The sequence below is a fragment of the Grus americana genome, chromosome Z, assembly GCF_028858705.1.
Source record: "Grus americana isolate bGruAme1 chromosome Z, bGruAme1.mat, whole genome shotgun sequence".
Classification (NCBI taxonomy): domain Eukaryota; kingdom Metazoa; phylum Chordata; class Aves; order Gruiformes; family Gruidae; genus Grus; species Grus americana.
The window spans coordinates 20,886,660-20,900,004 of record NC_072891.1 but is presented as its reverse complement, the minus strand read 5'-3'; the positions used below and the strand labels follow the sequence as shown (position 1 = coordinate 20,900,004).

At 45.2% G+C, this 13,345-nt stretch overlaps 1 protein-coding gene across 6 annotated transcripts in view; it reads right to left on the bottom strand.

The window, feature by feature from the left end:
- The window catches only part of MAP3K1 (mitogen-activated protein kinase kinase kinase 1), a 64,213-nt gene extending 52,733 nt beyond the window's left edge, over positions 1–11,480 (bottom strand). For 3 of the 6 annotated variants that reach the window (XR_008574676.1, XR_008574677.1, XM_054810088.1), the window contains exon 1: positions 10,036–10,549. Coding sequence is in view for 3 of the 6 variants with exons in the window: in XM_054810088.1 (XP_054666063.1) it covers positions 10,036–10,493 (458 nt within the window). In the remaining 3 variants the exon portion in view is untranslated. Of the gene's footprint in view, positions 1–5,293; positions 6,092–7,412; positions 8,761–10,035; positions 10,550–11,225 lie in introns of those variants that run through there. The other 3 variants (XM_054810090.1, XM_054810091.1, XM_054810089.1) reach the window with 3 other exon arrangements.
- Positions 11,481–13,345: the final 1,865 nt, after the last annotated feature.

Here is a 13,345-nt window from a genome sequence, read left to right as displayed (position 1 = left end):
TTTTCCTCTGAATTGGGATTCATATTTTCAATGAAACCCAAATTAGAGAAGTTCTACCCACTCAGTGATAACCTTGCTTTATTTCAGCCTAAGACACCAATACCACAAATGGGATAGATACACAAGAAGTGAACACTTCCTCACAAAGAATACCAATAAAGCCTATAAGGCTCCACTATTCCATAAGGGTTTTACTAGAGGCTCACTCACAAGCTTAAACTTGTATTTTTGTTTAAGTTTCAGCTATTTATGGTTATTTAGATCTCAACTGCTTATGCACATATGAATACTTCAAAGACAGTGGAAATATTCATGCATACATAAGCTGCTGCTGCCTGGAAAGAAATGCTTTTTTAAAAAAAATTAGTTGTCAATTCAGAACACCTCAGAGACCCATTTTGATGAAGCTCCTATGCAACTTTATCTACATGGTAGAAGCTAGCAGATGTCCTACTAGTTCCCCTTGCTAGCTCCTTGACAGTCCACCCTGTGGGATGAAAGGAAGCCAAAAGCCTAAAATGTCTGGCTGTGCTCTCCCCTGCAGTCTTGATTCCCGGGGTCTACAAGTGCCCTGGTACTGGACTGACATTCCCATTTGCAGTCAATCTTAAAATACAGGAATGTAATTCATACATAGCTGATTTCAAAATGCCAAAGCAATTGTCCTTCCCACTTAGCTTCGCTGGGCACCCTAACTAGTGGCAAAATGTAAAATACTGCCACAAACATGCAGCTCGGAGCAGGTCAGAACAAGCAAACAGTACAGCACACTAATTTTCTGCTGAGGTATAAGGAGAATTATATACTTCAGCGTATTTACCAGGACAAGATGGTAAATGAATTGTACCTGAACATGCTGGAACTTAACCACATGCTTAAAAGACAAAACTAAAGATACAGTAGCACTGTTCCTCTTAGCGTACATACATGTAACTTTCTAAAGAGCTAATCTATACTTCAAAAATTCCCATGTAAATAATATAATTCCAAAAGCAAGTATAATTATACTCCAAATGAGTTTAGAAAGATGAATAGTAAACATTTTCATTAGTTTAATATCATTAATTAGCAAAAACAAGGGAAAGATTTGGTTAAGACATTACCTTTCTGAGACATGCCAGAGTTTTCATAAAGGTTTGTGATGTCATTAGTAAACATATTATATAGAGCATCCCAAGAGCAACAGCCAAGGAAAGGTACTGACACTGATGTGTTTGGTACAGACAGTAAACATTCGAATGAGATGTCATCAAGACCTTTCTCATAGACATCTCACAAGGCAACTTTCAGCTCAAAGTCTTCCAACAACTTTTTTTTTTTCCTTCAGAAAGGGAAGTCCAGCTTCCACTGTAGAAAAGAAACAGAATTTGTAGGTGTTTTGGGTTTGCATGGCAAGGTTTTGGTAGCGGGGGGGCTGGAGGGGGGCTACAGGGGTGGCTTCTGCGAGAAGTTGCTAGAAGCTTCCCCTAGGTCCGACAGAGCCAATGCCAGCTGGCTCTAAGACGGACCTGCCGCTGGCCAAGGTCAAGCCCATCAGTGATGGTGGTAGCGCCTCTGCGATAACACATTTAAGAAGGAAAAAAAAACGTAGCAGCAGCATTTGCAGACAGAGAGAGGAGTGAGAAGATGTGAGAAACTCTGCAGACACCAAGGTCAGTGAAGAAGGAGGGAGAGAAGGTGCTCCAGGCGCCAGAGCAGAGATTCCCCTGCAGCCCGTGGAGAAGACCATGGTGAGGCAGACTGTCCCCCTGCAGCCCGTGGAGGGTGATGCTGGAGCAGATATCCACCTGCAGCCTGTGGAAGACCCCACGCCGGAGAACGTGGAGGTACCCGAAGGAAGCTGTGACCCCGTGGTAAGCCCATGCTGGAGCAGGCTCCTGGCAGAACCTGTGGCCCCATGGAGAGAGGAGCCCACGCTGGAGCAGGTTTGCTGGCAGGACTGGTGACCCCGTGGGGGACCCACGCTGGAGCGGTCTGTTCTTGAAGGTCTGCACCCCGTGGAAAGGACCCACGCTGGAGTAGGTCGTGAAGAATTGCAGCCCATGGGAAGGGCTCACGTTGGAGAAGTTGGTGGAGGACTGTCTCCTGTGGGAGGGATCCCACGCTGGAGCAGGGGCAGAGTGTGAGGAGTCCTCCCCCCTGAGGAGGAAGGAGCAGCAGAGACAATGTGTGATGAACTGACTGCAACCCCCATTCCCCGTCCCCCTGCACAGCTCAGGGGGAGGAGGTAGAGAAATCAGGAGTGAAGTTGAGCCCAGGAAGAAGGGAGGGGAGGGGGGAGGTGTTTTAAGATTTGGTTTTATTTCTCATTACTCTACTCTGATTTGCTTGGCAATAAATTAGATTAATTTCTTCTAAGCTGAGCCTGTTTTGCCCATGATGGTAATTGGTGAACAGTCTCTCCCTGCCTTTATCTCCACCCAAGAGCCTTTCATTATATTTTCTCTCCCCTGTCCAGCTGAAGAGGGGAGTGACACAGCAGCTTTGGTGGGCACCTGGCCTCTAGCCTGGGTCAACCTGCCACAGTGAGAGAGTTCAGGACTGCAGTCTGCAAACCTTGACTTCTTTCTTGGATAGGAAAAAGCTTGGTCTGAGAAACTCTTTTGGGCTGAAATGATGAGCACCCCAGATACAAGGAAACACTCACATTTGTTTATTTTACTGATCTGCTGCTTTCTAACCCCTTCCCCCATGTTTTGCATTCCCAAGGGAGTCACTTGTACCCATCTGGTTTTGAAGTACTATACAAGGAAAAGAGCTTTAAGAATTGAATCCTTCAATGCCAACAATAAAGCTGAAATGAGCGACAACAGTAACCATTTTGAATGGAGGCATGCCGACCTACAGCAGAGGCCAAAAGCAATAGTTAAGCATTACACCACTGTAACCCACCGCAGTAATTCTGTATCACCTAAGCCAAACACTTTGCCAAGCATTAATATTTCACCCCAGCTTGCTGAGGCTATCAGTATATGAACACACCCTTACAAGAAAGCACCTTACAACTTTGCACAAATGGAAAATGTCTTGTTTTAATCAAAAATATTTTATTACTCAGTTCCCTGATGAAGATTATCTGCCATTTCCGCCCCCCCGCCCCCGAAAAAGGCAATTTGAGTGTCAGTCTGCATGTCAATCTTCACAGTAAGAGAAACCAAACAGTCACCCAGTCTTATCTGTATCAGTTTGGCACAATGCACTTCTAAAATGACATCCCTGAAGACTATGTGCATTGCTCTCTGCCAGGGATCTGCATGGCTTAAGGAGTTCATTTTCATGCCTTCTTGTACACAAGGCCGGGGGGGGGGCGCGCGGCAGCAGGCGGGAAGCTCCTTCCCTGTAACGCTGGCTTAAAACAAATATAGAGAACAACCTGCGTGTCTTTAAGACCTCTTCCCCAGGTACCCCTGCTCTTTCTCCTGTGAGCCTCTGAGAGGGATAAGAAACATGCAGTTGCAACTCAGAGTAAAGTCTTGTCAGGGGAAGAAACTGGAACTCTCAGCTAGTTTTAGGAAGACGTTTGAAGAAGGTATGAACAAGCCTATGTGGAGCAGGACATACCAGTGCAGAAGATCCTGGCCCTTGGAGGTTCAAAGGGAAAACTAGTTCTGCTGGATACAGTGACCAAGCCAGCAGCCACCACTGCAGGGCAGGCAGTGAAGAGCCTGCCTGCATTTGCTGGGCAGTATAAAAGAAATAGTTTCCACACTTACCACTGAAAACCTAATAGAAGCCCCAGTGCTTCCTACTGGCTGGGGCATCTGATGTGCCTGCAGAGATTAGCAAATCTACTGTATTGAGCTGTTCATTACAAATAAATGGTTAAGTTACAGTTAAAACCCTGACAAATTAATGTCTGTTCTATATTTACAGAAGCTGTTTTCTAAAACTATATGCAGACATTATTGAAATAACTTTTTTAAAAATAAACATATGCATATTATTATAGTTCTGAGAGAAACTCCATCCAGCTCCACTCCATTTAAAAACCAGCTGTTCACATTTCAAGTCTGAACTGCCTAAGAATTTTATACAACTATAGGAGCCATGACCTATGTTTTATTTATATAATCCAACAAAATTAATAATTAATATGGATGCTTAATATGGGAGATCCTTTCCAAATTTTTTTTAAGAACACATTAGCACTGTTTCAGTGAGCTGCCATGCTAGTTACAACTGCAATATTTTCTTACATTAAGCAAACAAGTCTTTAGTCATAGGCTAGGCATTTGTAGAGACATTTACTTTAGCGAAATAACAAATGTTTCAGATGTACTTTATGGGAATATTTAAGATACTGATCACATATCTGGTGGTAAAGTTAAAACTTGCAACAAGAGAAAAAATTGAAAGGAATATTACTATCATACCTGGCAACTCCACAGTCTAAAAACATGGAAGTAAAAAAAGTGTAAAACATCGATAATCTAAGAAAACTGTCACTGAATATACATGAATTTACATATACATATTTAGCAACTAGAATTTAAGGAACTGTTGTAATTTAAAGCAATTAGAATATTGTCTTAACCATGACAATAAACAAACACTTGCCTGCTAGAGTGTATTAATATGACAAGCTCAATAAACTCTACATGAACTGCAAACTGGAGGTCACTGCAAGTTTCACCACACATTTCAGATATTTGCCTCTCCAGATGCAGAACAGGTAAATATTACCTGAAGGTAATGGGGAGACACTCTTATCCACTGAACTGAGCTTTGAAGCTTCCCTTTTAAATACAAAGAATTACTAAAATAAAATTCTACAGGTATTTATTGGCAGTAGAACAGGAGATAACACTGACAATTTGTTTAAGAAAACCCCTAAACTGTTTCTCAGTTTGTAATTACCACAAATTAGATTTTTTTTTTCCTTCAACACTTAAAATAAACACTTTCCTTCAATAGTCAGCATCTTCAAATCCTTAGTCATCAGATGCTGAGCACTATCAAAAAATTGGACAATTCTGAGCAAAATTAAGAGTGTCATGGCTCTATCAGCTTCTATTAAGACAATTTTGAAAGTATTTCATCAGTTTCCAGACAGAAAATAAACAATTCCCAATTTCAAATGACTCTTAAGTATCATGTCAATAGAGCTGCTGTTTTTTCAGGACATTTTTCAGTCAAGATCCAACAAAACTGATCAAAAAACCCCCAACAAAACAACAAACCCAATGAAAAGCAAAAACCCACAAACCTAGAAACAAATAAAAATCCCTAAAACACAAAAAAACCCCACCAAACATATCTTATAGGAAAAATAAAAAAAGTCAAGACTATTCACCACCAAGCAGGATTCTCCAGTTCTGCAGCATGTGAGACAGGAAATCGGAAGCATCCTGCAGGCAACACACTCATCCTCCGGGTAAAGATAAAAAGGGAGGGAAGCAACAGAAAGCAACTTTCCACTTGGAACCACTAAGTTCTCCTAGTCACCTAGAGACTAGTAATGAAGCCCTCTTAAAGGATCTGTCCACTTTGCTGCAAACAAAAGAAAGAACTGTAATTCTAGAGTTTTAAGTGAGAGCAGAGCAGAAAAAGTAAAATAAGATGACCCTTGGGTCTTGGCAGAGAATCTTCCAAGAACACCAAGATTAGCATTAGAAACTCAGGACTCAAATCAGATCCTGTTCTCTTATCACCACTGCTGCTGAAAACTAGCTTTACAAGTTTGTTTAAAGAACAGCTACGTGGCAACATATAATTTCTATTTTAAACAAGCTCAAGCCAAGTTTCACCAATACTGGAAGCCAGGGAAAGCCAACAGAAGTATTTCCAGTCGCCCCACCCCCAGCTGCTTGTTTCCACTCCCACCTCATTCTCTCTTGCACCAGGATAAGCTTTTGCACAGCTGCACCATTACCTTTACTCCAACTCCAAAAATGAAAAAAATGCCTTAGCCCACCAAAAGATCTTATGAAGTTCAAATAATAGAATCATAGATTCCATCATACAGAAGGAAAAATTGATCTTCAAATCTTGTACTATACAAGTTCAAGCTTTGGGTAAGGCACAATTGCACATGTCTACACACAGGTGTGTACACACTGAGCAGTACTTAGACCCCACTAGAGTGACAGTGGAGATGGAACCTTTAGTATCACTAAATCCAATGAGACAGAAAGCTCCAGATTAGTTAGTTACAATCTATTTACTTTGCATAGGAACAAAGAAACTGCCATACCAGATCAGATCAGTTAAGCAGAACCCTACCACTTGCAATAACTAAGACTGATAAAAATCAGACACAGTACAGGGTGACCCTTTTCCAAAAGTACTCTCAAGCCACAAGGCACAGAAGAGGTAAGAGGTGAATTTTCTCTCAGCAGTACCCAGCTCAAACTGGAAGCAGAAAATTTGGTGGCTTATTTAAGCAGCCAGTTAAAAATATCCAGTATATGGACTTGGTTAAAACACATAAAATTATATTTTACCTTAGCTAAGAATAGACAAGGTCAAGAACAAGTTATATTTTTTACCTCAGCTACATTTTGACAACACGAACAGAGAAAGTTATAATCATTTCGGGGGGGAAAAAAAAAAAGGCAAGTCCAACCTTGGCCACGCTGTGCTTTCATTGTACGTGCTCTCCCTCTGTTGCCACCCCACTGCCCAGTCCAGTGCTCTGTTAAAGCATTCATGTCCTCCTTTGAAAATCAAAGGTGCTACAATTTGATAAGCAGAGCTAAAAGTGACAAGCTTTTAATAGTACACTTGTACATATAGTCAAAACTTCAGTTTCACAGCATGTCTTTGGTGTCTCTAGCAGGCATCAAACAGCAACTGCAGAAAATATAGTATAAGTATCTATAAAGGCTGTCTTGCAGCTGAACTACGACAAGTCTGCTATATCTAGTATATACATTTTCAAATTCAAACATGTAGTTTTCACTCAAGTCACACAGTACATGGTTACTGTATGCAGAGGAGGTGAATTGCAGCATTTCCTGCTTTTCATTTTTATAAAAACAGGGTTATAGCAGTGTAATTAATCCTGTACTTGGGGGTGTAATAAGTCACCTACACCAATTTGATATACAAATAACCATCACTTAAAGGGTCTGAATGTTTTAAAAGAACATTGTTAAACATTGCAGAGAAAGAAGTGCATTTTGCCTTCATGGATTTCCCTCAAGTTACAAGAAATCATCTTAGTTATCACTGAACTCACTGCCTGGATCTTTTTATATAAACCAAATCAATATACTGTCAGTATAGATACAGGTAAGAGGTCTGAAGTGCTTTATGTTGAAGCTGCATTTCCTAGTAAAACAACTCCCTCCTCCTCTAACAGTGATACAAAAAGATAGCTTACAACATTCCCAGCTTTTAATGAAACTATTTGCTGTACTGCTGTGACAAGCAGAATGCTTGAGAGATTAAAGAAAAAAGGTAATATTTACATTTAGAACTTAACAGCAGAGTCAATTATCCTTCTCAGCTTCATTCTGAGGCTCATGCAGGTCTTCCAGCATAAACAGAAACAGAAAATCTATTTAAAAAGAAAGTAACTGTAATTCCAAAGATACTGATAGGGGGACTTCGGAGCAAGCACAGTATCTTTCAAATAACAGTAGATCCTTACAGGAAAGTACGATTACTGTATTTAAAAACAGAATAGAAAACCTCCACAAATAAATGTATTATTTTGATTATGTCCTTCAGTTTGCCTCTTAATAAATGTCTGGGCAACAGCTGCATGCAAAAATTTAATATATAATATGCTAACTGTTACTCACATACAAATTAACCTCCCTCCTTTGGCTAGAACAAGTAAATTAATATTACAATAAAGGCAGAGAGATGTTCTAAATTCTTGATACAGCCTAACAAAGTAGTACTTTGCCTAACATCTGTTTAGACGTAACATGACAAAGAATTACTGAGATACTCTACACGAGCACTTATAGGATATTTCTGAAGAACAAGCACTATCATATATTTTCAGCTGTACCCATGATAAATTCAAAGTAGACTCACTAAAATACTAAACTGAAAAGCACTTGGCATTTAGTATTTTCTATGTCCACATTCCTGGTCAAACATGAGAAAGAATTTAGGAGAAGGGTTTTAACTGGTACACACACTCAAAACATTGACTTATCCGAATGCAGGTACTTAAAAGTAAGCAAAACCACCCATGTGAAAGGAAAAAAATCCACAGCTGCTCTGTCATTGCTGCTGTGGGGCTAACTCACAAGGATGGACTCAGTATTTCAGCATCGACGTGACACATATTGACCTTCCTGAACCTCTAATATCAAGCCTAACTCCCACTTGCTATCACTCTGAGTTGTTTTAAATGTGTTCTGACGCTGATCCTTTATTTTCCTTGAAAGCCATGAAACTGATTACAATTGTATTGCAAGATACAGTACATTATAATTTCTTTACTTGATAGAGACAAAGATGGTGCTAAGAGTCATAAGACAAATTACTTGCTAAAATTCATACATTATCCCCCCCCAAAACACTTAAGATTTGCCACTAATCATTCTGTAAGTACAGAGGCATTTCTTATCTGTTATGAGCACACTGTATCAAGTATTTTTACACTGCCCTAGAAGTAGACTAAAATCCACCTGAATTGCTGAGAATTCATATAAACAGGACATTGGTCTAGAAAACAGTTCTTATTCCCGTAGTCCCAAGATAAGTCAACCTTTAAAAAATATCCTTGAGGTTTAACTGACATAAGACACAACTGAAAAGAATATATGAGTCATGTGTCCACACTGGAACTAGATTTCTTATAAGGTTTAAATAATTAGCCAGACAAACTGCAAGGCAGCATAAAAATAGGTTCTTCAATGTTAATACTAAGTCCTTAAACTACACAGTCCACATCATATAAAATCTTACAAGAAATCCACATGAAACTATCCACTTTGCATCAAAATTACACCATCACTACTGCAGTGCCTTCCCACACACATATCACTTAGATCTAGCAAGTGCACGTTGAAGCTGAAATCTCCTCTGAAGTACTTAAAGTGCTTCACTGTAGAGGTGAATTCACTTTCACCCTGAATAGTTCTACACACGTCAAACAGGTAGAACATGCGCGGTTCTACAAAATCTCAAGAAGACAGACTTACCAAATAATACATATGGAAGGCAAATATGGGCTACAAACACCAGGGCACTAAATGAAAACACTGAAATATATCACCTAGATTAAACCATCACAAAATCACTTTCTCTTGGAAAAAAAGTGAGAGGACGTTTACGTTTGATAGCCTTTCTGCTCCCTTACTAAGAAGTAAAGAAATCAGTTCTGCGATATCACGATGCTGCAAATTGGAATTAGACTTCGGAGAAATTATTAAAAAAAAAAAAATTACTCAGTTTTGCGCAGCAAACTCCCAGGACAGTGCAGGAAGCGGTCAGGTGCTCGGCGAGCACCCGGAGCAGGAGCACGGCCGCCGCCTGAAGCACGGCGCAGCCCGCGCCCTGCCCCGGCACCGCAGAGCCGCGGGCAAACAGCGGGCTCCGCTCGCTCCGACACCCAACGGCTGACACATCCGGCCACCACCACGAACTCACACTTCAAAGCCTTTCGGGAAGTTGAAACACAAAAGCACCCCCCCCCCCCCCGCAAAGGCACACGCCAACCCCCGCGGCTCGGCACCCCCCGCGCAGTCCGACCCGCTCCTCCGGCGCCGGCTGCCGGGCCCCGCGCAGCCCCGCGCCGCTGACAGCTGCGGGCAGCCGGCGGGGCAGGTCAGCCCGGCCCGGCGGCCACCCCGCCCTCACCCACGCACCAGGTGCCCCCGCGCCCCGGGGGAAGGCGGCCGGCGAGGGCCGCCCGCCGCGCCCCAGCGCTGCGCTCCGAGGGCAGCTCCCGCCGCCCCCGCATCCGCTGCCGGCCCGCGGCCAGGCGGCGGCCGGGCGCCCGCAGGGGGGAAACGGTGCGCCGGAGCCCATCCCGAGCCCTCCTCGCGGGAACAGCCCTGCCGCCGCTGCTGTCACCCACCGTCGCCAGGGTCGAGTCCTGCCCGCTCCCTACCCCTGGCGTCCCCTCACCTCGCGGGGGGGGACGGCTCCATCCTCCGCTCCGTGGCGGGGTCGGTCCCCACCGGCAGTGGCTCCGGCAGCTCGGCGCAGCGGCTGGGTGAGGCAGCCGGGCTGGCGGGGCTAGAGCGCGGCGGCCCGGGCAGGTAGTGGAGCAGCAGCGTCTCGGGGGGCTCCGGCGAGGAGGAGGAGGCGGCGGCGGCCGCGGCGGCAGTGAGGAAGAGGGGCGCCTCGGGCAGCCGGTCTAGCTCCACGCTCCGCACTTTGCGCAGCTGCTTCCGTCTCCAGTCAGAGCGTTGCTCCCGGCAGCCGCCGCCCGCCTCCCGCAGGAGTCCCCCGCCGCTCCCGGCGCCGCTCCCCGCGACCGCACCGCCCTTCAGGCTCCCGCAGGCGGCGGCGGCGGCCGCCTCCGCGCCGCTGCCGGAGGATAATCCCGACGACGAGGTGCGATTCCCCGCCGCCGCCGCCATTTTCTCTGGCGGGTCACATCGGGCTCCTGAGATTCGGGGGGAGAGGGGGGAGCCAGCACTCCAACTCGCTGCGGAAACGGCGCTGCCTGCGCAAACTGCGTAGGGAGGGGGTGGGAGACGGGTGCGGATTGGTGGCAGCGGGCGACGCGGGGCGGGGCGGCCGCCTATAGGTGCAGCAGGGGCGGGGTCGCGCGGCGCCCCGCCCCGCCCGCCCTCGCGCAGGTGTTGGCGGTTGGAGGGAGCCTCACCCACCGCCGCGCGCCGCGCTCGCTCGTCAGGGACGGGGCCGGGGACAGGGACGGGGACAGGGACGGGGACAGGGCCGGGCCCGGCCCGGCCGGATGGTGCGGATCGGGCCGGGTCTGGCCGCGCTCGGGAGCCGGCTGAGGCGCTGGGCGGGGAGGATGTCCCTGCCCCCACACGGCCCTTTCCACGTGTGGGAGAGCGGCGGGGGGCTCCGGCAACCCCGCGGCGGAGGGACCGCGACGCGGGCCAGCAGCTGCCCCGTGAGGAGCTGAGGCGCGGGGAAGCCCTTCCCGAAACTCGGGCCCGCGCCGCGCCCCAGCTCGCAGCATCCCGTCTGTGTGCTCCCCCTCCCCAGCACCCCTAAAACTTCCCTAGGCGACGTCCTCCCCGGGAGCCGGCCGAGGGGCGAGGAGGGAGTAAAACGCCTGTGGTGCCTTGCTGCTCTGCAGCCAGCAGCCGGGAAATCGCTGCTGCGCCCGAGTTTACCTGCTCATTCCTCTCTGGGATTAGTACGAAATTCAATGCACATCCTTGTCTGCAGCCTTCATTCCTCCTTCTCTGGGCTGCCCTCACTTGGCAGGCGCCGCTTCCCCCGTCCTCAGACACTTTTCCGTGTCTGTAACTACTTAGAAGCGTTAGTGTCTCGTCGGAGCACACCCGTTTGCGCATATGCATACGTACGCAAATCTAGTTTAGATTATAGCCTGCCACATATACCTACCGCTGCGGCTGTTTCCCAAGAGACTAAGAAAGAGAAGAAAGGCAGGAGACATCACATGACCAGAACCCTGGGGAGGTCCAAGTAAAATTTACTCTTGGTCTAGATTTCCACTCGACCACAATTGGGTGGTTTTGCTTCCAGACTCCAAGAAGGGATTTAAAATTCTGCAAGAATAGAAGGGTGTACATTGCTGTCACAAAGGTGCTGTTTCGCTTTTAAACGAAGCGAAAGGCTGTTCGCCTTTAAACAAGCCTACCTATTTGAATACTGATTTAATCTGAGGTGAGAAAAGGTAAACTAAATGTCACTATGCATACCAGGCTGTTTTCAGGATGGTGTCCTTTTGGATACAGGAGAAGTCACACAGTTCAAAGTGCTTTTCTTTAGCTGAATATCTTAGGCTTATTTCTCATAATTTGCGATGTATCCCCCAAGTGTAACATTAAGCATCTCTACAAGGATTATTAGTATGGTCACTTTGCTGGGATCACCGCTTTGATCTGAAACATCAGTTGAGTGAGAAGTACCTCCTAGCAGAAGCATATTATTTCTTGCCTTACCTGTGTGATCAGATGCTAACCTAAATGTAGAGTCTTCACTGAAGGATGTGACAAACAGATTAGAAAAGGTCTTTCCCTCTAGACTTGCAAGAGCAAAAGCTCAAGGAGGCTGTACTCCATAAATTTGCAGAATAGTATCACTATGCATGTGGCCTCAAGGTCACACTAAGTGGATCACTGAGGTGGTCTGTCAAGATGCCATGCTATAACTACCCTTATGAAGGTTTTTCAGTGAAGGATGCTGTGAGAAAGTCAGTTGCGTTCATTGTCAGCTTGTCAGTAGGGTACCTTTGGGGTAAGCAGGTCATCTAAATATCTTCTTGTAATGTACAACTCAGGGATGTATATTTAAAGATAAATTAATTCTGAATTTCATAAAGGTAGTATTTGACACTAATTTAAAGACTCTACTGTAATTTAGGGGCAGTTTTCTGGAAGATTCCTAAACAAAGCCTTACTGTCAAAGTGAGGATGTTACTAAATGCAAGGAAGAACAGAGCAAAGTATGTGCTTTATAGAAGTGGCATGAGATTAGTTGCATGCAAATTCTGAAGCAGGTAGCTGAAAAGAACTCAGATTATTACCAGTTGTTGCCACTGTAGCCTGTGTGTGCACAGGATCCACTATTCTTCAATAGGAAAAAACCTCCAACAACAAACAGTGCACTATTATATCTTTTCAAATATTCCTCTCTGCCATAAAATCACATACACAGACACACACCCCCACCCCCCATAGCCCTGTGCTTTTAAAGTATTCTAAACCGAAAATAACCCCAGCTTTAGGAATTTATTGAACACTTGTCACATGGAGGAGGAATGCGGATTTGAATAGCAATTGGTTAGAAAAGGATACAGAGAAGAAAAAGCAAATCTGTAATAAAAGTAAATGTAGGAGATAAGAGTGCATATGCATCCTTTCAGTCTGACAGAGTCCTAGGGCACATCTCTCTCAGAGTGCCAAGGCTCCAACAAGGCTTAAAGGAGTTTATAAACTTATAAACTTGGGAAATTCAAGGCAAAATGTCAGAGTGACAATGGGGTACTGAGGAATGTCCATGGGCACTGAGGTGAAATGCTTTCTGGAAAGCAGCTAAGAACAGGGCAAAACATGAAATCTAGGGACAGTGGGAGGCACCAATGTAAGAAATAATTAAGCGCAGACAACTGCTGTCACCATCCCTGTTAAGGCATGACTTTTTGCCTTTGAGTAGGCCAGCACTATCAAGGTTTTGAGCTACTTTTGGATAAGAAGGAAAGTGGAAAAAACAGACTATTTAGTCATTAAAGAATACATGGCATGCCTTATAAGGGCTGTTTATCCCC